Source organism: Squalius cephalus (assembly GCF_949319135.1).
Source record: "Squalius cephalus genome assembly, chromosome: 16".
NCBI classification, from domain to species: domain Eukaryota; kingdom Metazoa; phylum Chordata; class Actinopteri; order Cypriniformes; family Leuciscidae; genus Squalius; species Squalius cephalus.
Window position 1 is genome coordinate 4,827,384 of NC_137137.1, and position 25,387 is coordinate 4,852,770.

Consider the following 25,387-nt stretch of genomic DNA (forward strand, 5'->3'; position numbering starts at 1 on the left):
GGGATCATCAGTTGATCCGTACTGACCAGGCACCACGTTTCGAACTGCATGTGATTCTCGGATTGATTGCAAAGTTTAACCATCATAGAGCAAAAGTTAATAATTTCTGTCAGTTTAAACATTTAAATGATTTTAAACCATTCTAGCGCAAGAAGATGTGCAGAGAACTTAATTCTGAACCTGTCCGCTGTTTTCTGTGCACACACAGAACAGATAGCACGCGAACAACGAATTCCGTTCTCTTCCACGTCCATTCTTGCTTGAAAGGACACATGCATGCAAAATTATGTCAAAATGCCAGTTTCGGTGAGTATCCTCGTAAACCCAGTCGCTTATGGCTTACGTGAATGTAAAAAATTGAGAAAGAAAAGTGAGTGCTGTCTGTGTCATTAATGTTAATCAAACAACAAAATACAGGAAATCCCTTTTGTAGCTTTAACAAAGATTAATTATATTTCATTTATACAGTGAAGAATGCAGCAGTGTTATTTTACATTTGATTATTCAATTTTTGTTCCTGAATACTGTCAGTCTTGCCTGAAAAAGCACTGTTTATTTCATTTGTATCTTCTATTGTATTTATCTATGGTTGTAATTTGTTTATTATTTTCTACACAGATTTCACTCCCTTACAAAATCACCCCAATCATTCTACAATGATTAATTCTTTACAAATAGAGCTATTCAAGTCATCTAGTGAAGTTGTTTTTGATATTGCAATATATATGGCAGAAAAACGAAATATCGCAATGTCATCTATTTCCAATATCGTGCAGACTTAGTTGCAAGAGCAGCACAAAGAATTTCAATATATTTCCCAAGTCCTTCCTGTTACGTAAGCACAGCATATAAAATGTTTAGGTTCAGAAGACTCTATGCCTTTTTCTCTCCTTGCATTTTGCAGATATCTTAATCCTTTTGGGCCCTTCTTTCTCTATACTCTTCACAAACATCACCTGTTAGATACAGTACTATGGTTATTAGTACTTAGATTTATTTTTTGCTATTTTAATTTTCATATTTACTTGATTCATTAATTTGTCATTGTAATTTTACATTTTAAATTTTTAAATTTGATCTCTGATATCATTTGCTCATCTTCCTGCACCATCAAGAATGAACCTGTTTTATGTCCTTTTATTGGTCTTTTGGTCAGCTTTCAGTAAGTAGATCACATTTCCTTTGCCTCAGATTTTGTCTATCTACTGTAAGGATTTATAGTTTGAGATTTTTTACTTAAAATAACCATACAATGGCAGATGCATCCTTTAATGACTTTAATCTGACATTAAAATGACTTTAATCATTTCTGTCAGTGTTCATTTGAAAAATATTTTAAAGTGCAAGAATAGAAGTCACTATACATTTTTTTTTTATTATTTATAATGCCATCTAATACATGCGACCCTGATTACATTTCAATGACAGGTGCATCGTCTAATGACATAAAATAATGAATCTATTTTAACAATGTCTTTACTAACTTTTCTGGGATGGCAGAGATCTCGATTAGCAGCCTATGAAGGAGTGAGCCAGCTCTCAGATTTCATCAGAAATATCTTAATTTGTATTCCGAAGATGAACGAAAGTCTTACGGGGTTGGAACAACATGAGGATGAGTAATTACTGACAGAATTTTCATTTTTGGGTGAACTAACCCTTTAAAATCGCAAGAGGTTTAAGAAAGTATTTTGCACCACAGACATGTTCCAATTTCTTCCATTATGAAGCAGCATCTACTCAGGAAACCACTTGTGTTACATTTAAATAAGTAGCCTAGACATTTTTCTCAACTTGAACTCGTAATGGCATGTGCTGCCTATTACAGTGTCTCATATAATGTTTCATATATTCAGACAGTACCAGCTCCTTCCTTATCTACAACGAGGACCACAACAAATGTGTGTATGCCGCGAGTGCTACTGTAGTGCTGACTGCGCCATGCGACGCATCTTTCACAGCTCAGCGTTTCCAATGGATTTCCTCTTCACGAATCATCAGCCTCGCTTTTAATCTCTGCTTGGGGGCCAAGAAGATCGAAAACAAGTCCAAAGTTATCCTTCTGCCCTGCAATGAATCTAACCCCAGACAAACCTGGGAATGTAAAGATGAGACCTTGCTTGTGTTGAAGGGACATCCACTGCACTTGAACTATGAAGATTGTGATGAGCCACATATGATGCTGTTTAATGGAACAGGTGTTTGGAGTCGCTGGCTGATTTATGGGACCAACGAAGATTTGTGTTCTCGTGGATATCAAGGTATGACCAAAACAGCCATTAAGACCTTTATAATAATGGCTGCAAAATGTTAAATTAATTTCCAATATGCCTATTATGAATTTCCCTGTTTCATTTCTTATTGTTCTGCAGAGATGGCTAGTAATCCAAATGGGAAACCATGCTATTTCCCTTTTAAGTTTAATGGAGATGTGTACGCTGAGTGCACTGTGGATGGCAGGAGTGATGGTCTGCTGTGGTGTTCCACAGAAAATGATTACGAAAAGGAACAGTGGGGCCTCTGCCACCCAATAAGTAAGACAACACAACTATTCACTACAGAAACATCTCTATTTATTACTTAGTGTGCACCATAGGCACTTTCTATAGCAGTGGTTCTCAACCAACCTCAACCTCAAGATGACATACAATGATTTCAAATAAGATAAAACAAGCGTTCATAATATGTATTTTAATAAAGTTAGCTGAATCAAAGTGGTGGATATTTTGTGGTGCTGTTTTGAATAAATGCCTTAATTGTTTTGACAGTATTGAAATTAGTTTAGAGAAATGTGTTGCATTTGGGGAAAACTTTTTTCTACATAGCATGGAGTAAATAGGCATAATGACTTTAAATAAGTGACATAATTAAGGGCCAAGCACTAAAGGTGTGAAGCACCTATTGTTTCCATTAGTGTTATTTTCCTCCATCAGATCCTGTCTATGGTGTGGCAAACACTGCATGTGCGAGTTAAGTCATTAGAAAGTTTCTCTCTATGAAATTTACTTGCATTAAAAAAACACAATTGCGATTTCGGATGCAGCCTGTCTGTTGTTTTTTCACCAAACCAGATGCGCCATCAGATTAGAGATTAACTGTAGTGCAAATGCATGCCGAACCGTGGCTGGAAAACAGTCCAGGTTTGCTTTTTTACAGAGAACCGTTTATATATATCTTATATAATAGAATAACTCTATTCAGTACTCGCACTCTGTGAACACACACTCTGACACGTGTTTGAATGGACAAAACCACAGAAAATTAAAATGATGTCAAAATGGTCGTTTTGGCGAGTGCTTACGAGAATACAGAATGTTGACAGGCTAAAAATAATGGCTAAAATTGGAAGAAAGAAAAAAACTGTTTAAAATTCACATCAGAAGCCCCATCAGCTCTTTAGGATACACATATTATTTCTGAATCACCTGACTATCATTTCTGCAATTTCATTGGTTTAGATTGGGAAAACTGAATGTAGCAGTAGCAGTGATGATACTTGCCTTTAATCATATTACTTAGTAAAAAGATACCATTAAACACATATTTAAAATCAATAGTCTTTATGCTGTTTTTAACGTTAATTCATGTTGGTGTGTTTTATTTCAGATGCCCCAGTGCCCAACATCGCAGTGCATGGGCAGATGCAGGACAGAGAGCACGTGATAGTGATTTGTTCATTTGGCTGGAGGTTCACTAAGAGCTCTTTCCAGCTGTCAGTGGCGGGTGAACACAACTACACACTGAAGAACCCACTGTGTTATTCAAATGAAAAGTGTGTGTTTGAAGTGAACGTGAGTCCACCTGTTTCCTTCACCTGTGTGCATGAGATTAATTCTGCGGTGAACTGTCAGAGTGAGACTTACACAGATCATCATGAGGAAGGAGTATCTTTATTCTACATCTGCTATTCCTCCTGCATTGCTATTGTTCTCGTCATCATGACTGTGGCAGTGATCGTGACCACCATCAGGAGCAAATAAAGGTGGTGTGTTAACCAGTTACTCACAGTCAGATCAAAATCTATAAATGAAAATAATGAAAATGCATTCACAATGTGCTGAGAGCATCTCTAAATGCTTTGTTATACAATTAATTTCATTTCCTTATTTCCTTACAAGAAGCTCAAAGTCTAACATGTAGGCTTTGGTTTTCTGAGCTGAAGATGCAAGTTTCTCTTCCTCAGTCTTATTTCTGATGACAATAATGGTATTACATATGTCTACAGATCTCAATATAGTTCCCTGCATGCATTTCTATGTTAAAATCTCACACAGTTGGTGTGAGATTCATTTTGACTTCAAGAAAGATCCTAAGTTTAGAATAAAGCAATAAGCCTGTGAAACCGTGATTTACTGTGAATTTAGAACAGCTAAGGGGCGTTGTTAGGCACGCTTTTATAAAACGGTTACTCCATAAAAATATTAATTTTGATATATAATTTATTTAAAAAAAAAACACCAGCAACAAAAAATATAAAGTTATAACACATTTACTCCTCCGCCAAGCAATGTAGTTCCAAAGAGGTAGCCAAGCAACAAAGAATCACAAACGGCAGTTGTGCAGTAATACTAATGTAATGCGGTCACAGGTGGATGTTGAGTAATTTACAAGGGCTTCGAACGCGGCTCAACCTCAACCACTCAGAATCTACCCCCCTCGTTGAAGTCAGTACCTGATTGCCTAATCCTAACCCCACCCCTAATCCTAACCCCTCCCCAACAACTAATCTTACCAGTGCTAGGGGGATAATAATTTGGCGGGGGTCGAAATTCGGCACAACACCGGAACTATCCATTTTAAAATCCTATATTATCTGTTTGGTAACCATGGAAATTTCAATTTGGACCTCATTTAGGACAAAAGCTATAACAAAATTACATTTCTTTAGAGCATAATCTTATCTTAACTACAGATAGGAAAATGGTATTACAGAAACATCCAAACTCCACAAAAAATCCTAAAAACTGTCTTAACAGTAGGACAACCCTAATGGTGTCCTAACGTCAAAATTATAAAAATCACATAATAATAGCCCTGTCTGAGAATAACGTCATATTTTTTAATGATACAAGATGAAGAACAACGATGATGGTGGAAAGACTTTGTGAATTATCCAGTAGCTGTGGCTTAATACTGCCATAGGAGACTCATTTGAATCCTCTCCTATGCTTCACTATATAGTTCTAGATAATATCAGAATATTCTAAAGAAGAATATTAAGATGTGAATCTGGAAGTACAGAAAAAAATAAACCTTGCAGAAATAGTTTCTAGTGTGAAGACATCATACCACAACAGTTACACCAAGCCCAAACCATAGGCTATGTGTAAAGAACAAATGTCACGTGTTGAAGTGTTGCAACGTTAATCAATGCAGTGCCACGGATAACTCCTTTTTTGAAAATAAAGTGAAGTAAAAACCCAAACCCAGCTACTGCACAACATCCTTTGAAGCACAATAAAGTTCTTTATTTTGCTGTTTAGCTGCTCAGCCTTACGTAAAACATGACAATTTTGTAAATACATTATATAGAATAGCCTAAGTAAATAAATAATGTATACTTTCATTTGAATGAATTTCCAATGTTTCTTTGATCCAGAGAAATGTGCTATTTTGTATAAACCCTATTATGGTTTAACAGCAAATTCTGCCTGTGAGTAATAAATCATTTGATTCTTATTGATATTTAGATCTGTCACACACCTCAACGGCACTACACTTCCCATCATTCCCAATGATTCCCACCTGCACTCAATCAGCCATCACCTGATCACATGCACCCCGTCATCATCACTGTGTATTTAAGTTCCTCCTTGTGTTCACTTCTTTGTCTGGTATTGTTTGTGTTTAGCACACTGTCTCGCATTGTTGGCTCTTTTGTTAGTACTTGTTTAATAAACCTTGGATTTATCTTCGTCTTCTGTGGATATCAGTGTTACAAGATCAGAGTGAGATACAATTAGGGATGGGCAAATGAAGCCTCATGAAGCACTGAATCTTTTCCCAAAACATTCAGGGGAAAGCCTCAAAGCATCAAGAGTGTCGAAAACAGTGCCATCTTCTCAGGCAGGTAAAATTTATAGCAGCCATGTTTATGAGTAGCTGAGTGCGCAGCGCTGTTGTTTTATGTACAAATAAAAGTCTGACCACACTAAATGTTTAGTTTTCTGATAATATAATTCACATATTAAAGTGTGGCAATAAATTAAATGTAACAATTATATATGTTTGTATAAGAAACCAAGACTATACATTTAAATTCATATTATGCTACATTATGATGACTGTTACATAAAGACTTAACATCATTTAAAATATATTTTAGAATCTACTTTCCTCATTTGCAGATCATTTAAATAAAATTGTCTGTGAAATTAATTCATGTTTATCTGCTGTTTTCTTACAACTGTAGCTTCTGACTAGATCCAGTAGGGGGCAAAAGTGGTTTACTGTGGTTTCCTAATGCTGAGTGGTGTAATTGCCTTGAAGGGATAGTTCACCCACAAATGAAAATTCTGACATTAGTTACTCAGCTTCTGTTAATGTCCGCTGATCAAAGGTTAAATGTGAATAAAAGCCTAAATTAAATAATATAGGCCTAGGCCTGGTTTCACAGACAAGGCTTAGGCTAGATTAAGCCAGGATTAGGCCTTAGTTTAATTAAGACATTTAAATAGCTTTTATAAAACGTGCCTTAGAAAAAAAACATTACTGATGTGCATCTTTAGACAAAACAATGGCACTGAGATATTTTAAGATATGTCAGAGCAAGTTTATTTCAGTAAAGACAGTCAATGTGTCAGTTGCATAGACTGTCACTGGAGGGACAGATTTCATCAAAAAGCTCTTCATTTGTGTTCCGAAGATGAACGAAAGTCTTACAGGTTTGGAACAACATAAGGGTGAGTGTAATTAATGACAGAATTAAAAAAATAATAATTTTAAAAGCATTAGATCCCACCCTCCCTTCAGAGCATCTCCAAAGCCACGCCTCCTTCAAAACACATGAACAGAGCAGAGTCTGCAAAGCGTCACGAGAGATGGCGTTAAATTAACTCATGTCTCAAAGCACATAACATTACAATAATAATGAACGTAAACAACTTAAAGAGCTTGGACTTGTACCACCTGTTTCACCAATTGTGCTCACCTAATCCTTGTGTGCTCTGGTTGCTTTATATTGTGCCTCTTTCTGTCATGTCTTGGTTTCGTTTTGTGTGCTTTGTGGTGTATTCTTGTTTGCTTGCCTGTGTGTGTGTGTGTGTGTGTGTGTGTGTGTGTGTGTGTGTGTGTGTGTGTGTGTGTGTGTGTGTGTGTGTGTGTGTGTGTGTGTGTGTGTGTGTGTGTGTGTGTGTGTGTGTGTGTGTGTGTGTGTGTGTGTGTGTATGTGTGTGTATGTGTCTGTGTGTGGGTAAAAATAGTTCTTGTTCTAGAAATTGAGCTTGATCATTTCTAGCTGTAGTGTAAGCTATCCTTTGGCTTTTTTCCTTCAAGTCTTGTTCTAGTCATGTAGATTTGAAAATCATGCTTTTCCCCATTATTGTTGAACCACAGAAGCAACACCAGTTACTTTTACCAAGAGATTTCTTATTTTTATACATGTGTCAGCATAGGAGAGAAACAGGCATAGAAGAATAAAGCTACATGAGAGGTGGTCTTCATTCCAGATTTCTCTGTTCCCCATTTCTTTATTCTCTCACCCCATCATGCCAGCTGTACATGGTTTCTCTGTGTTTCTCCTCCCTCACGCCTCAGTTTCTCCTTCCTCTCACCCCGTCATGCCTTTATGTTTCTCTGAGTCAGTACAGTAAGGATTGAGCTTATATACACCACTCTGGGACTTACAACTTCCTTGTAAGGTAGCAAAACATGTTGCTTATGTTTAAAATGGAATGCATACCTCATGCTTACACATGGTACAATCCTCGGTGTAAACATTTGTGGTATATTTGCATCAGTTGAAACATTCTTTTCCTTGTAAAGAACATGCCAACTGTCCACATTTGAAGTATCATCATCAGTGGAATATCTCTGCTCAGTGAACATGTTGCATTGCACACATACACAATATATAGCTCATCCCAGATCTCTGCTCAGCACACATACAACGTACTCTGACTTCACAAAATACATTATGAAATTATGAAAATGAATAAAGAAAACTAATACAAAAAAATAGCATTAAACAAAATTTTGTCTTCAAGTTAGTTTTTGTCTTTTTGTTTTTTCTCTTTTGGTTTTATTTCTATTCTAGATTATCATTTCCAGTATCTAATTTAGTTCCCTGTAAGTTTGTTCTTTTGTTTGATTTTTTGACTAAGTTCCAGTAATTTTATTCCTTTCTTTTCTTTTGCTTCTCTAGTCATTGTTCAGTTTCAGTTTTTATTTTTAATTTGCCCATTTAATTACTCTCTTGTGCCTTGCCTTGTCTTGTTCATTGTTGGTATTGTTTTCGTTCCTACCCGGCCTTTGTGTCCAGAGATTTCCTGGCCACTGACCCTCACTGTCTGGCAGATAGACTGTGGGAGCAACCTGATACTCAAGTGTCAAGCCTCTGGTTCTGGGAGCATCTGCCTGGCAGCAAGACTGGTGTTACATTGAAGAGATCATCAAGCCTCGGTTTCCTTGTGTTCCTGCTTGTCTTCCTCACCATCATCCCGCCTGGTGCTGCCTCTTCCTCTGCAGTCCTCAAGCTCGTTGTCACCCCAGGACTGGTCTCAGTGGTCATCCTCCCTGCCTGTCATCGTATCGTCTGCCCTGCCGTACTGTTAGAACTGTTTCACGCCTCACTCTCCTTGTTGTGTCCTGTCTACAGTCTTGTCAATAAAACATCACTGCTCATTCTGCGTCTGGGTCCTCTCTCTTGCAGAACCTGACATAATTATGACATGGCGTGAAGCCGTGAACGCAGCATAAGCTTGTTGTTCTTGCTTGCTGTTTGCTAGCAGCGCTCTGTGACTGTCTGTCGTGTCTACAACTCTGCATAGCCACATCATGGAACATGCTGACGACATGAAGTCTGTGCAAATGGACAGAATGCAACAATTGGAGGTTGTTTGGTCCTGAGACTTCCACAGAAAATATATGTATATTTTTATAAAATCGCAAATGCTGCGATTATTTTTTATGCGCAGTTTGTCATTGATGTACGGCTCTGTAAACGATGCTCCATCTGAAAGCACTGAGTTTGAGTCATTTATAACGTGCATTTGAAAAAACAACATGCGTCAAACATCTTTCCAAAATATGAGAAGCATTTATGAACCTCGTCCAACAACAGACATTTAATAACATGCATTTACTCCAAACTCACTTCATAACGACAGCTGAGCTCCTCCTTCTGTGAGATGATGTGCCTTCTTACACAGAATAAGGCAGTTTTGTATTTATAAGTCATGTTTAATCAAAGTGTTTCAATCTTCTGTTTATTCAGCTACAGCGATAGGGATTTCCTGGAATGATGGCATTATTGTACTTCTGCGGCGCGGGGCATATTTATCGTGTTTGCATGAGAGCGCCCTCTGGCGTTCAAATGGGGCAGTATTTACTATCAATCAGCCGCACTCCACCGACAAGCTGCGCATAATAGACAATCGCAAATCGCATGCGGTTTTGTTGCGATTAATCGTTCAGCCCTAATACATTTTATATTTTTATTTATTTAGACCACTTCTATTATTAATTGCTATCAGGATATGAAGAGAGTTTCATGGCATTACAAAAAGTGTTTATAAAAACATACCTTTTTGCCTACCCTACCTTTAAGCAATCCTAAATAACATGCAACATGAAATGTTTCTTGCTGATCTTGCCATTTAATCTTTCTTCTGCACATACACAAACATGTTTCACATTCAAAAGCAGAGAGTAGAAAAGATAATTTGTTACATTATAAAAGTTAAATAGACTTCTTTCCCAGATGAAAAACTTATTCTTAGAATAATTTATTTTTTTAACAATGCTTAAACAATTTCTTAATAATCCAGTAATGTCTTTTTTTATTTATTATTGTATTATGTCTAGACTTTATTTAAAAAGCACATTGATTTAGATTTTTCTTTCCGACAAAGGTGTGAAGGCCTCAAACTAAAGTTGAGAAATGCAGACTTGATGGTTTCATATTTATACACTTTAGATTAGGGTCCAATTCTCAATATTAACTAACTATTAACTACGACTTTTGCCTCAATAAGCTCCTAATTACTGCTTATTAATATTAGTAAGGTAGTTGGTAAGTTTAGGTATTGAATAGAATTAAGGGTCATGCAGAATAAGGCATTAATATGTGCTTTATAAGTACTAATAAACAGCCAATATCCTAATGTGGATGGTAATACGCAACTAGTTAATAGTGAGAAGTGGACCATAGAGTGTCACCAGATATACATGTGGTATATTAAGGGGAAAAATAATCATCTGACAATAGGCCTGTCGCGATAGTCAATAAATCAATTAATCGCACGATAAAAAAAATGAGCTCGTATATTTTCCGGCCGCGATAATTCCATTTGCATGCTTGTTTGTTTTCCTTGTCTCTCTCTCTCTCTCTACCAAAGAGACTGGATGACCACTCTCGGTTCCTTAGCGTATAAGGAGGAGTGAACCCTCTTGTCAGTTGCATGGTCTTTGTGTGGGGAGGCGGCGCCGCGGCGCTTGTCAGTCACATGGTCTTTGTATGGGAAAGCGGGACTGCTTGCGTCGACTGCCGGGAGAGAGAGAAGACGCTAGTTGTGAGTTGGAGGGAAAAAAAAGAAAAAGATGGAATTGGTTTCAAAGCCAAACGCGACAGTGAGCCCAATCTCATGAAAATGCTTATCTATACCTCTAATGTTATTTCTCGTGCCATTTATATGCCAAAAATAGTTTTTGCGTGCATATGATACGCACTTTATGGCGTGTAATACGCATGCACTCCTCACCCCTAACCCTAACCAAGTATTTTCAGTGCGTAGCATATACTGTACACGCAATAAAGTGCGTCTCCGTCTTCCCGACAGTACACAATCACTCGGGCGTTAGTCGACAAAGTAACAGGAGGACAGTGCAAAATGGTGTGATATGGCCTGTTGAGGCTTTTTTTATTTGTTTACAAAAGTCCTAACTGGCAGTTTTGCCTGTTATGGAATGTATCACTATTTATGTCTGAGCCTAATGTTTAATATTTTTTGAAGTGCAATTTTGTTTACATTCATTTTATTTATTGTTTTTGGTATTTATTAAAGTGAATTTTTTTGTTAACAGATACTGAGAGTCCATTGCTTTTATTGTTTTTGGTTGTTTTGTTCATTTTTTGTGGATATTTAAAATGTTTTCCGTTTTCGATGTTTAATATTCTTTAGAAATAAAAGTTTATAGATCTTTGAAAAGGTGTACCTGCATTATTATGCCATTATCATTATATTAGATGAAAATGGTCTCAGAACGACAATATTATCGTTTATCGCAATAATTTCTTGGACAATTTATCGTCCAGCAAAATTTGTTATCGTGACAGGCCTATCTGACAATTTATTAGGGGTCTAAGCAGCGAAGATGCTGGAACCCTATTGTGTTTGAACTGATTGGCTTCTTCTGAATTCTTCTTCATTTTTCTACCCTAAAAGTCTATGCGTGTCAGAGGCCTTTGTGACACCTGTGTGTTGCTCCAACCTGTTTCATCAAACCCTAACTATCAGTGAAGATTCAAGATAGACTTTGCTGTAGAAAACACATCATAAGATACATTTCAATTGGATCACTATCATTCACATGGGCCACTGGTGCTTGGACCCCGATGATTGACACTTGCAGCTATATTTATATTGTATATAGGCCTACCTTATATATACAAATATTACTTTTACATGCATTTGATGTAACATAGACTTTTGCACCTAAAATATATTCAGTGGATCACTAAAGTACACACATGGCCTTGCTGATGTCCAAACAGAATAAGCTTTACTTTCAATTTAAATACTTTTAATCCTGTGTAATTTCAAAGTTAAGTGATCTTAAAATTACAGACTTATAAGAAGTTCTAGTTTACATTTATTACAGTTTTTTGACAATTGTGTGTGGTATGTGTGATACCAGGGCAAATGTCACTGTCTAAAAACTGTGATCTTGTGGTTGTGTGTAGGGAGCTGCATGTCCAGATCACCACAAAGAACAAATGTGCACGCAAGCATCTAAAAACTGTTAAAAATGAAGAGCTATATCCAGATATTGTGTATACATATTTCAGTGATAAAATATGATATTGTTTGCTGCCTTAACATATCTTGAAATTAGCCTGATTTTGGAAACCCAGCAGCAATGGAAAGAGAAAATTAATGTTTGTCTGGAGAGGCACTTCTGCTTTGCCTCATCTACACTGCCTTTCTCTTGTTAAGACAGAGGAAGTCAGTGTCAGACTCAGTTACTGTCACACATGCGTCTCAGAAAGCTGTAGATCTCTAATCTATGACAGCATGAAACTGCTTTATATCCTTTTATTGGTCCTTTGGTCTGCTTTCAGTAAGTGCATCACATTTCTTTGCTTCAGATTTTGTCTCTATATTCTTCTGTATTCAGTTAATATAATCTGCATAATGTTTTATATATTTAGTATATCTGTATCTGATAGTTAGTATATGATATATTTGGAATCTGCTACAACTGAGCAATGGTTTCTACAAAAATCATCTGAGCTGATCAATAAGGAAAAAGTACTTCATGTCTCTTTTTTATATTTAGGATCATCTTCCGAGCCCAGTTGGTGCAATACACCATGTTATTGGGCCACTAGTAGTATATGTGCAAATTTACCATCTTGTATTATTATTATTTCAACTTTAATACTGACACTATATGAGTCAGCATAGAAGTCAATTTAATTTATGCTGCGTTTTTGTTTTGTACTCACAGAACAGCTCAACATCCATGGACAGGAGCATTATCTAATAACCTTAATCTATTTAATATACACACTTTTCTGTCATTATTCTTTATTCTGTATTCAGTTAGTACAATTTTATATAATCTGCATATTTGTATATTCAGTCAATATATAATTTTTATACATTTTAAAATAATATCTGTCAGTCAGTCATTTTTTTTTTACTGTTTTTATTTTCAGTGACATCCGACGCATGGCGCATTAGAGATTACCCATCAACACCAGGTGCCTCATATAATGACTATATTTTCTGATCATAAAATCATCTGTGCTGATCAGTAATGTAAAAGATTTGGTCTCTTTTTATATTTAGGAGCATCTTCAGAGCCCTGTGGGTACTGGTACAATAAACCATGTTATTGGGCCACTAGTAAGTGTGCAGATAATAATATTCATATATTATCATATATTTTACATTCAGCTGTTCAAAACGTTTTCTCTTTGTTTCATTGCAGCTCAACCCAGTGACACGAGCACAACGCATTACCAGACACAGAGTAAGTCCGCAGATTTGCACTGATGCATAATTTTGGGTATCAAAGTAAGATAACTTTTATTTACTGAATATATTTTTAAAATGTATTTTTAAAAATGAATGAACATTACTAAAGCACCGTATTGGTACATCACAGGTATGTCTCATTTCCTTCTTATTAGTTATATTTAGTTTCTAAATTTTCCTAATGGTTTAAATGGTCATAAATTCAGCTCTTCAAACTGTAAAAATAAATCACATGCGTGCCGAACCGAATCTAGTGCGATCCGTTCCACCCCTAGTGCGTTCTCGTTGAATATCATTGCAGAATCGTAGAAATGCAGGATTAAGATCGCGTGGGGGGTTGAATCGAGATCACAATCTTTTAACGATTAATCGTGCAGCTCTACATACCAGTCATTGTACCATGTAAACATTGTGTTGTCACTGCACTTAATAAAATTCTGTTTAGTTACCAATTGTTTTGACAATCACAATACACTTATTGTGATGCAAGTTTTTTTTTTTTTTTCACATCCCCCCAAATCCCAGTCCCCCCATTTTATGTTACGTAACGTTATGTTATGTTACATTTTCACTGTTTACAAAGGCAGGGCCTGCCATCTTGTCTTTTTGGCTTGTTGTTTCTGACTGCACTTTAACCCCAAGGGGGAAATCCAGACCAAATCACAGAAGGGAAAATCAAAACAAAATAAAAAGTTAAAACTTGTTTTGAACAATTTCTTTGTCATCTGCAGACTGATTTTAAATGGGGGGGGGGGGGGGGGGGATCGATTTAAATCGTAAATAAAAAAATTGAGAAAAAATCTGGGATTTTTTTTAGGCCATATCGCCCAGCCCTACCATCTACTAACATGTGATATCCCTCTATGGCATGACTTTTTGTTTTTTGGGAAAAAAAAATCTTTCACCCCATTTTTTGGGAGCTTGGGGGTCCTTGATAACATATCCATCATAAAATGTGCCCCCCCCTCCACCCCTGATCCAGATATGGGTTTGTTGCCTACGTAGGGTGCTTTCACACTTGCATTTTTGGTGCACACCTGTTCGATTGACATCAGAGTTTGGTTTGATTGGATGAAAACTTCTCACCCTTTCTGAACCATACCCCAGTCTGAATAAAAAGTGTGGTCTGGTGTTCATGTGAATTGTGGAAGTGGCGTATGATTTAATAAAACTTTGTGTTTGTGTCAGTGTTCTCACTCCCTTTTCTGGCAAACGTGACTGACGCACTGCATACTTGGGGGTGGGGGTGGGGGGATACTCTTAAGCAATTAAAATGTCTTTTCCGTTGCTTTTTTAAAAAGTTTTTTACAGTTAAAATTACAGGAAAAAAATACAATCACAACTAACACCCCCCCATATGTATGTGTATGTGTAGTGTTTGGTGTAAATGTTCATATGAATATGAACATTTATACAAAGTGTTATGGGGGGTGTTAGTTGTAATTAGTAGTAATAGTTGTTTTTGTTGATTATTTGATGTTTGTGATAGGTTGAAACCATTTGTGATTGATGTTTGTCAAAATAAACCTTCTAATGCACATATTGCTTGTTTTCCCTATTCCACTTATGTAGAAAAACTTTGAGTTTTAGTACCCTCATAGCACAGTGTTGCCCTGAGGCAACGAACAAAAAAACACAGTTTTAGAATATAAATAAAAACAAAATAAATCTTTAAACAATCAAACATACTTCTTTACATACTGATGCACATGCATATATTTTTTAATAAAACAATATTTTAACTTAAACATGTTAAAAAGTGATATTTATCTTACTAATTGGTGACACTCTGTAGCATGTGGTTTTGCTTCATTAAAGCACAGCTCCACCCCACCCCCCACCCCCACCCCCAAAAAGGTCACACCCACTTCAGCCCCTCATTTCATTGAACAGACATGTCAGGTGATATTATATATTAAAAAAATAAATATAAAAAAATTAAAGGGGCGGTGTGAGGTCAAAAAATGTGGTTTGTTGCCTGAGGGCAACACCATGCCATAGAGGGTTAAGATATCTGCTTTAAACATTACAATCCTCATGATAACTTTTTGTAACTTTACAATAAGTAAATCCACTTCACCAGCTAATTACTCCTAGACAGCGATGCCATAGAGATATACAGAGCGACCACAAAAACAGAAGTTCAAAGACAATATTCGAACACGCATGTTTCTCTGGCGCATAAGGTCTATAGGGCGTCTATGTATTTATTATGTCTATGGGCTTGATGACATCATGCCACCGAAAGTCAAACAGCCACGAAACTCCTCCACGAAACTGTGTAAAAATGAAGAGCTATATCCAGATATTGTGTATACATATTTCAATGATAAAATATGATACTGTTTGCTGCCTTAACATATCTTGAAATTAGCCTGATTTTGGAAACCCAGCAGCAATGGAAATAGAAAATGAATGTTTGTCTGGAGAGGCACTTCTGCTTTGCCTCATCTACGCTGCCTTTCTCTTGTTAAGACAGAGGAAGTCAGTGTCAGACTCAGTTACTGTCACACATGAGCTCAGAAAGCTGTAGATCTCTAATCTATGACAGCATGAACCTGCTTTATATCCTTTTATTGTGTCCTTTGGTCTGCTTTCATGATGACATCATGCCACCGAAAGTCAAACAGCCACGAAACTCCTCCCCTCATTTATCTGATTGGGCGTTCGGAATGATTCCTGGGTAGGTAACTCGTATGGAGGGTGCGAAAGTGCGGGCTTCACCGAAGTCCGCATCGAGGGCACAAAGGCGACACTCGCAAGTACACTTCTGAGCGCTGAAATGCCGAATGGGACACTCTACTAGGGGTGTAAGAAAAAAAATCGATACACTTGAGTATCGCGATATTTTATTTTGCAATACTGTATCGATTTTCAAAAACGCAATATCGATTTTTTTTTTTTTTTACGTCCAAAAATATTCATGGTAAGACCGTAAGACAGTGGTTCACGTTTATGTTGTTTAAATCCCTACCACTAGATAGCTATGCTGAGACGCACCACTAGTGTCCTCGCCAGGTTCGCCTATAACGGTGCGTGTCCACTGGACATTTTAGGATTGACAGCGGACCGGAGAAAGCGTTGAGAGCGACCGAGAGCGTCAAAAAGTTGGGCAGTTCCTTTATACAAATATCAAGAGAAAAACGCAGTCGGCAGCCAATTGCTGTGAGGTTCGGGATGTGACGTCTGTCTTGAGAGTTTAAACATATGCAAATTGTGCCGGAGTTTATGCTGGATTTAGTGCGTAAATCATTTTGTTTACAAATTAGACGTTGTGCAGTTGTTATATATATATGTTAAATATTTCATTTTGGATGTGCTTATTGTGATTATATTGGCTGGTTTTATAAAAGTTTATAGGATATCTTTGCTTGGTGCATTTGGAAACAAAGCTTGTCTATTTCTAAATGTAATCGCGTGCATCGTTCACACCAAACGCGAATAGAGCATCTGGCGCGAGTGATTTCAATGTTAAGTCAATGCAAAGACGCGTTTACGCGCGTCTGGAGGTACTGCGGCACGAGGCGTTTAGCGCGGCGCGGCGCGGTTCGCCTCATTCGCGCGTCCAGTTCTTTTAAAATCTTTTATCACATAAAACTTGATTTCAATATATGACACATTCATTTTGTTCACTTTCATCCACTTTCATTCATTTTCGTCCAGTTCACGTTGTTGTTTTGTATTGTGACAGGGGCTATGTACCTATTTTCTTTTATTATGGCCTACGTGAGCATATAAAAATTTGCTCACTAAGAACCTGTGAACCACAATCCCAAACTGGCAGTTTGATTTTCTGTGTACTGAATTGTTTACCTAAAGTAAACTTCTTTGACTTTTATGCACATCATGTCTTTTTTAAAATATTTTTAATATATTTTACTTTAAAAAAATCCCAATATATCGCCTTATGCACAGTATCGAAATATATTGCAATATATTGAATCGTGACCCATGTATCCTGATACGTATCGTATCGGCAGATTCTTGCCAATACACAGCCCGACACTCTACAGACTCGTACACTTGGCAAGCACGCGCAATTTAAGGCCACGAGTCCACATGCAGTGTGCCATTTGGGATCCAGCCAATCACCTCGTGTTTGTCTCTTTGGCCCGGTCTCAAATGGCACACTCCATATGCACTTTTGGTTTTGTGGACTTACCATGACTGCCACACGCGTGTGTCCGTTAAGTCCATGAGACTGTAGAATGTCACAATTTTCATTTTAGGCCTCAGAAACGTGCTTGCGAGCGCCCCCTCTGCGGTCGGTATGCGCCCTCGATGCGCACTTTTGCCGAGCACTGATGCAGCAGACTTCTTCCCGACAGTCAAAGCGCCGTTACATCACGAAAATGCAGACTAGTAGGAAGACCGCGAGTGCTTAGGGTGCCATTTGGGACAGGGCCTTTGTTGGAATCAACTGAGCAATGGTTTCTACAAAAATCATCTGAGCTGATCAATAAGGAAAAAGTACTTCATGTCTCTTTTTTATATTTAGGATCATCTTCCGAGCCCAGTTGGTACAATACACCATGTTATTGGGACACTAGTAGTAAATGTGCAAATTTGCCATCTTGTATTAATTATTATTTCAACTTTAATATTGACACTATATGAGTCAGCATAGAAGTCAATTTAATTTTTGCTGCGTTTTTGTTTTGTACTCACAGAACAGCTCAACATCCATGGACAGGAGCATTATCTAATAACCTTAATCTATTTAATATACACACTTTTCTGTCATTATTCTTTATTCTGTATTCAGTTAGTACAATTTTATATAATCTGCATATTATCTCATATATTCAGTCAATATATAATTTTTATACATTTTAAAATAATATCTGTCAGTCAATAATTCTTTTTTTTACTGTTTTTTTTTCAGTATTTTCTGATCATAAAATCATCTGTGCTGATCAATAATGTAATAGATTTTGTCTCTTTTTATATTTAGGAGCATCTTCAGAGCCTTGTGGGTACTGGAACAATAAACCATGTTATTGGGCCACTAGTAAGTGTGCAGATAATAATATTCATATATTATCATATATTTTACATTCAGCTGTTCAAAACGTTTCTCTGTTTCATTGCAGCTCATCCCAGCGACACGAGCACAACGCATTACCAGACACAGAGTAAGTCCGCAGCTTTGTACTCTTGCACTGATGCATAATTTTGGGTATTAAAGTAAGATGACTTTTATTTACTGTATATATTTTTTTTATGTGAAATGAATGAACATTACTAAAGCACCGTATTGGTACATCACAGGTATGTCTCATTTAGTTATATTTAGTTTCTAAATTTTCCTAATGTTTCAATGGTCGTAAATTCTGCTCTTCAAACTGTAAAAATAAAAATAAATAAAACTGTGTGTCTCTCTTTATCTTAATGAAGCTCAAAACCCCTACAAGAGGAGACTGTATTACCAGACACCAAGTAACTCAGCGGGTGATGTATTGATGCATAATTTTTGCTATTAAAGAAAGAACTGTATTTTCTATTGTTCTAGAATAAACTACAAGCATTATAAGAATACATTTTACAATAACTCCACAAATGCAGCTGGTCTGGTTAATGTTCAGTTAGGCGTATCTTGAATTAATCAATGCAAGTTTTTAGTCTTTTGTTTCTGCACCAGCATTCTTAACCATCTTTTTATATACATATATATGCAGTATAATTTCTTTAATCATTATTATTTTAAACCGTTCATCTTGACTGTCAGTTTAGAACACAGTTTTGAATTAATAAGCATGTCAATGTTTCAGATGCCCCAGTGCCCAACATCGCAGTGTTTGGGCAGATGCAGGACAGAGAGCACGTGATAGTGATGTGTTCATTTGGCAGAAGGTTCACTGAGAGCTCTTTCCAGCTGTCAGTGGCGGGTGAACACAACTACACACTGAAGAACCCACTGTGTTATTCAAATGAAAAGTGTGTGTTTGAAGTGAAAGTGATGCCACCTGTTTTCTTCACCTGTGTGCATGAGATTAATTCTGCGGTGAACCGTCAGAGTGAGACGTACACCTACAGCCCATCTGGTAAAACATACTGTGAATACACTACAAATTACATTTTCAAAAGTATTGTAATCTTAATGATGTTATGATGGCATGTTAGATTTTGACACTTCAACATATGTCAATGTACCTAAACACTTTAAAATTATAGATTTTTCCTGTAGAGTGTTTAATAGGGATGTCCCGATACCACTTTTTCACTTCCGATACGATACCGATGCCGCAGCTTTGGCTATTTGCCGATACCGATATCAATCCAATATTTTGATTTTATTCTTGAACTAATACTAACTAGATGTACCGCATGGCGGTACAAAATATGACCGCCGCTCAGGCCTGCACTGGCTTTCCACAAAAATAAATGATGTGGAGCAATTTGGCTGTATTGCGTGTTTATGTATATACCTAAAAAAAGTAGTAGTATGTGCATGTCTGTCTGTGTGTGTGTGTGTGTGTGTCTGTGTGTCTGTGCGTGTATGTATGCGTGCGTACATGTGTGTTTGTGTGTGTGTGTCTGTGCATGTGGATTTGTATGTGTGTGTATGGGTGTGTGTCTGTGCGTGTGGATGTCAGTGTGTGTGCATGCTTGCGTTTGTTTGTATTCCTGCATGTGTGTGTGTGACAGTTAGGGTTGCCAACTTCAGAAAAGGAAAATGCGGGACAATCGTGGTTATTTATAGGAAAATGAGGGACACTCAAAATATTTGTACTGTATCACACAGTGTACGTCATTTCAGTGTCTGCAGTTAAGTTTGTGTTTAAAAGGTTATCAGACATAAACACATTTGTATTGCTTAACCTATTTATGTATTTAATTCTAAAAATAATTTTAATGTCATACATGAAAAAAGTAACATTACAAACAAACCATAGTTCAAAATAACAGCATTTATCTAAAATAGAAAGCTTTTTTAACATTATACACTAGGCTTACAGTTCAAAAGTTTGGGGTTAGTAAGATTATTTTTTGGGAAAAAAAATAAAGAAAGTAATTGCCTACTTTTATTCAGCAAGGATGCATTACATTTAATCAAAAGTGACAGTTAAGATAATGTTACAAAAGCTTTCTATGTACTTTCTAAAAGCTTTAAAACATTAATAATAATCAGAAATGTTTTTTGAGCATATTATTCCCTCAGGTAGATTACATGTTTTCTTGCGTGGCTGGATGTTAGACTCATGAACAATAATCACGTTGTTTGCATTCGCCAAAATTGATTAGCCGAAATCCAAACGTGGACAGTGAAAGGAAATTACCGTTAGCGCGAGACGAGTCCGGCTTGAAGCGGAAGCGACCAGACGGCAGAGGATGTTCGCAAATCAAACAATGATTTGTCTCAAAACAGTGATTAAAAAAAGCTGTGATTGGATGATGACAGGTGTCGGGTGATCATTCTCAAGTGTCGTGGTCAGCACTGCTGCTGTTGCTGTTGTATCAGTCAGTGGTTTATCAGCTTGTCAAAAAACGGGACATGGGAGGTCACGCACGGGACAAATAAATTAGGCCCAAAATACGGGACGTCCCGCCTAATTCGGGACAGTTGGCAACCTTAGTTACAGTATCATCCTAAACCAGCAACAACCACCATCTACAGGCCGATGAGTGTACAGTCACTAAATGTGCACATAAATGAATTTATTTTATACCCCCCCATGGATGAAATTCTACGAAACTTAGCATACCCCCAGAGGATGTCAAGTTAATCATACACATGAAATATGGTGTAGTTCTGAACATCTCAACTGAAGATAGGGGCGATTAAAGCAGAATAATATTGCATTTCATTTTTTATGGGAGGGGCGCAAATCACAAATGAGTGATTATGGGCTAGGTTGATGTGGGCCCTTAAGAGCAACATACCATAAAAATTTCTTCATCCTCGGTGCCACGGTTTAGGTAGTTATTTAGGAAAAACTGCATTTTTGGGGTTTGGGGGGGCCCAGCGCGGGGGGGGGAGTGGCCCCCGGGGACCAAACGAAATTTTTCCGTAAAAGTCTAGTGGGGCTACATGCCCACCAAATTTCATGTTCCCCGGTGTTTCGGTGTCCCTGGTATCGTTGACGAAAAATTCAGTAGATGACGGAAAAAAAAAAAAAAAAAAAAAACTTTGACAATCCCTATATGACCGCTTTCGCTAGCTACGCTAGCGGCGGTCATAATAATAATTAAATATATGGAAGCACTTTGCTCGTAATCTGAATTATAAATAATTTATCAATTAGTCACATAAAAACATATCACTCAAATGGAGAACAAATAGCCTACTTCTCCAGTATATAGTCCACAACAACAGTTGATAATGAAAGACTGCCACCCTTTATTCAAAAGGCCTTGAGATATGTTTGGTAATTGTACCTGAATGAATTTAAAATTAATTTGTTATATTTCAGATCAATATATTTGTTTCCTTAAAATTTTAATTAACTTTAACTTTATTCTCATCTGAATTATAAATAATTTATTTCTGTATATTTGATTTTCTTTTTTAATCAATGTAGAATGTGTAACTTAAAAATAAACAGATTAGTGCTCTGTTTTAGGACAAGAAATGAAAACCAATGCAATGCAATATGATGAGTCCAAAAGATGAGATAATTTTGGCTTTTAAACTGTGTGTGTGTGTGTGTGTGTGTGTGTGTGTGTGTGTGTGTGTGTGTGTGTGTGTGTGTGTGTGTGTGTGTGTGTGTGTGTGTGTGTGTGTGTGTGTGTGTGTGTGTGTGTGTGTGTGTGTGTGTGTGTGTGTGTGTGTGTGTGTGTGTGTGTGGGTGTGGGTGACAGTTGTAGGTTACAGTTTGACAAAAGCACAATGTTGTTTTACACAAATATAAGTAGGCTAACCACTTTGCAGTTTTAATGTTGTCCTGTATGAACAAAATGACGGAGTATGTTTTTATGTTTCCACTGTTCGATCGCGCCCGTGCCTCTCTCTCTCTCTGACACACTCTGACACACACACACACACACACACACACACACACACATTCCAGCATTGTAATCGTGACATCGCAGCCTGTTCATTATGCTGCGTTCACACCAAACGTGAATAGAGCGTCAAATTCACGTCTATCGCGTTTAGTTCGACGCTTGAACATTCTGAATCCATTCACGATTAAACGTTTAATAGCCCTAGAATACATGTACCAAAGCAAATCGGACACGCGTATAAAGCGAGCGTTTGAAGCGAAATAGACGCGTGTTCAGAGCTAAGGCGGGGCTATATGTCTACCCGCATATGTCTATGCGCGTACCTAACATTAAGATACTTTAATTAATGTGCACGCGAGTTTATATACAGTATATACATGCAAATATTTCTTAAATATATACATGCATGTGTGCGTATTTATATATAGAAAATAATTATACACCGTACACACACATGTATTATGTAAAAACAAACTTTTCTTTTGGATGCGATTAATCACGATTAAACGTTTAACAGCCCTAGAATACATGTACCGCTCCACCCCTAATAGGTATCGTATCGGATCATATTTTTTCTCCCCTCCTCCGATCTAGCGTTCTGGGCCAGTATCGGCACGATACCGATGACATGGATTGGATCGGGACATAAGCTATACTTAAGTTTATTTGATTTTGCTAAAGTGGAACTATTGCAAGTATACTTTAGGTACACTTTAAATATCTTGCATTTAAAGAATTATATTATACAGTGATCATACTATCCTTAATAACAGTGCTATTAAAACACATTTTAGGCTTAATATTAAGAAATGTGCATTGTGCAAAAAAGAAGTACTCCAAATAAAGTTTAATTATAATATTTATATCAGTAAGTGTCAAGTGAATGAAGTGATATGTCAGTAAATATGTTAATAGATTTGTATGAAATAAATGTATTTTAAATACATTTTCGTATAGGTTTTTTTCACTAGGGAAGTTACTTACATTTTTCTTGTAACAGTTTAATGGCTATAAATACAGCTTTTCAAAATTGTAAAAAGTAAAAAAAAGAAGAAAAAAAACTCAAACCAGCCCCATCATGAGCATGTTGTATTACAACACGCAGAGTAAGTCAGCAGATTTGCTGTTGTACTAATAATTACATTATATTACTATAATAATATTTATTTTTGGTTATTAAAAGTAAGAAGTGATTTTATTTATTTATTTATTTCTAAATGAAATTAATTAACATTACTAATCACCATATATGGGCAAATCAATTACAGCGAGATCTATACAGTCTATCTGGTAAAACATAAATATGCTACAAATGGCACTTTCATTAAAGATAAAAGTTTGTAATCCTAATGCCTAATACTTGCATGTTGGATCCAGGCTCTTTGAAATAAATCTCATACTGTATGGGGCAGACCCTGTGTGTCTCAAGACCTGGGAGTGTAAATGTATATTTTTTCTATTACAGAAAAATCACATGAATTTCCCATGTTTTCCACATGTGATCACATAGATTACATGAACTGTTCCAAAACCACATGTTTCCCATATGCAAAGTATGTGTTTCACATGTGACCACATATGTTTTTGCACATATGAAATTCATGTGGTTTTGCTGGTCCATGTATTTGCTTTCAGATTTTCCTGCAGTCTTGGATCATCATGAGGAAGGAGTTTCTTCATTCTATATTGGCTTTTTCTCCTTCATTGTTGTTGGTCTCGTCATCATGACTGCAGCCGTGATCATGGCCACCTTTAAGAGCAATGCTAAAGGTGTGCATTTCACCCAAACAACTCATATTTCTGATATTCATTTGCTCATATAAAACTACTGTATACATTTATGTTGTAGCATTTGGTTTTAGAAAAGAACAAGAAAACATCTCAAAAGAGGTCTTTTTGTCACAAGAAAAAGATATTAAACCTGTTATAGTACGACAAATTATTTGCAACTTATTTCAATATCGTGATAATACTGTATACTGTATAAAAGCTTTAGCGATTATCGCAACATGAAAATTTGATATTGTCACATGCCTACCCTGGAGTTGGTTCTCCCTCCACACACGTTTATTTAGCTGTATGTTTTGCCACATTTATGCTGCTGTACACAACACAATCTTAAACTCTTGCATCAAATCAGAAACAAAATCAGCAGAATACATTTGTTTTTCAACAGGTTCAAAGATTACTGAGGCAGATAACGACTATACGAATGTATAAGGCGGCATCAGAGTTTCTGAAGAGGAAAGAATGGACAACTAATCAATGAATCAATCAATTCAGATTAATCAAATCATTTTCTGCATGCTGAACTGTAATACTCAAACTCAATACTCTTTACTTTCAACATTCAAGTAAAATCCTTATTTCATATACACACTGTAATCCCAATGTTCAAAAAATGACAGAAGGCACCTCTTCTGCGAGCAATTTATAACAATGAATTAGATTCTCTGCTGTTCCGCAATTACACCTTTTCACTGGCTTTTTATGCTGGGGTACTCCTGAAATTCAGCATTGCCAATATTTTTGTATTTTGCTTTTTCCCTCATTTGCTTGCAATTTAGATAGAAGTGTGAGAAAAATGAATATATACATTTTATGGATCCTATGCGTTTGACAAATTCATATTTTATGTTCTTAAGTGTGAAGTGTGAAAGTGTGAAATGTACTTACATTTGTATTGTTTTTACTAGATTTGTTTATTATTATTATTATTATTTTTCCTACTAAAGTCTTATAAATCTCTTGCTTTTTTTTTTTTATTGCACAATAAAAAAAAATTAAAAAAAGGCAAAATATTGCCAAATACCAATATTGTGAATTATTATTTTGTACAGCCAGGCATTAGTTACCTCATTACTAAACTCAGTACTGCAGTAGAAATCTTTCACCATCTGTAACATGCCATATCACGAGCACAGTGTCTCTCTCCCATCTCTCTCCTGAGTAACAGTGAAGCTCCTCCCCCTCCCTCTCTCTCTCTCTCTCTCTCTCTCCCTCTCTCCCTCTGTCTA

The 25,387-nt window shown here is 36.7% G+C and overlaps 1 protein-coding gene across 6 annotated transcripts; it reads left to right on the plus strand.

Moving 5' to 3' along the window:
- Positions 1–1,114: 1,114 nt before the first annotated feature.
- Positions 1,115–25,343, plus strand: LOC307174369 (macrophage mannose receptor 1-like). 6 transcript variants are annotated; one of them, XM_079898135.1, is made up of 11 exons: positions 12,383–12,498; positions 13,100–13,144; positions 13,233–13,289; positions 13,375–13,416; positions 18,376–18,432; positions 18,515–18,556; positions 18,672–18,692; positions 18,819–18,872; positions 19,193–19,465; positions 24,006–24,140; positions 24,547–25,343. In XM_079898135.1, exons 1-11 carry the CDS (start codon positions 12,453–12,455, stop codon positions 24,588–24,590), a joined length of 816 nt encoding a protein of 271 aa, XP_079754261.1. In that variant the 5' UTR covers positions 12,383–12,452; the 3' UTR covers positions 24,591–25,343. The 6 variants fall into 6 exon arrangements, with proteins under 6 accessions (XP_079754258.1, XP_079754259.1, XP_079754260.1 ...); XM_079898136.1 differs by lacking the exon at positions 18,672–18,692; XM_079898137.1 differs by lacking the exons at positions 13,100–13,144; positions 18,672–18,692; positions 18,819–18,872 and having other exon boundaries at positions 12,398–12,498; positions 19,193–19,477.
- Positions 25,344–25,387: the final 44 nt, after the last annotated feature.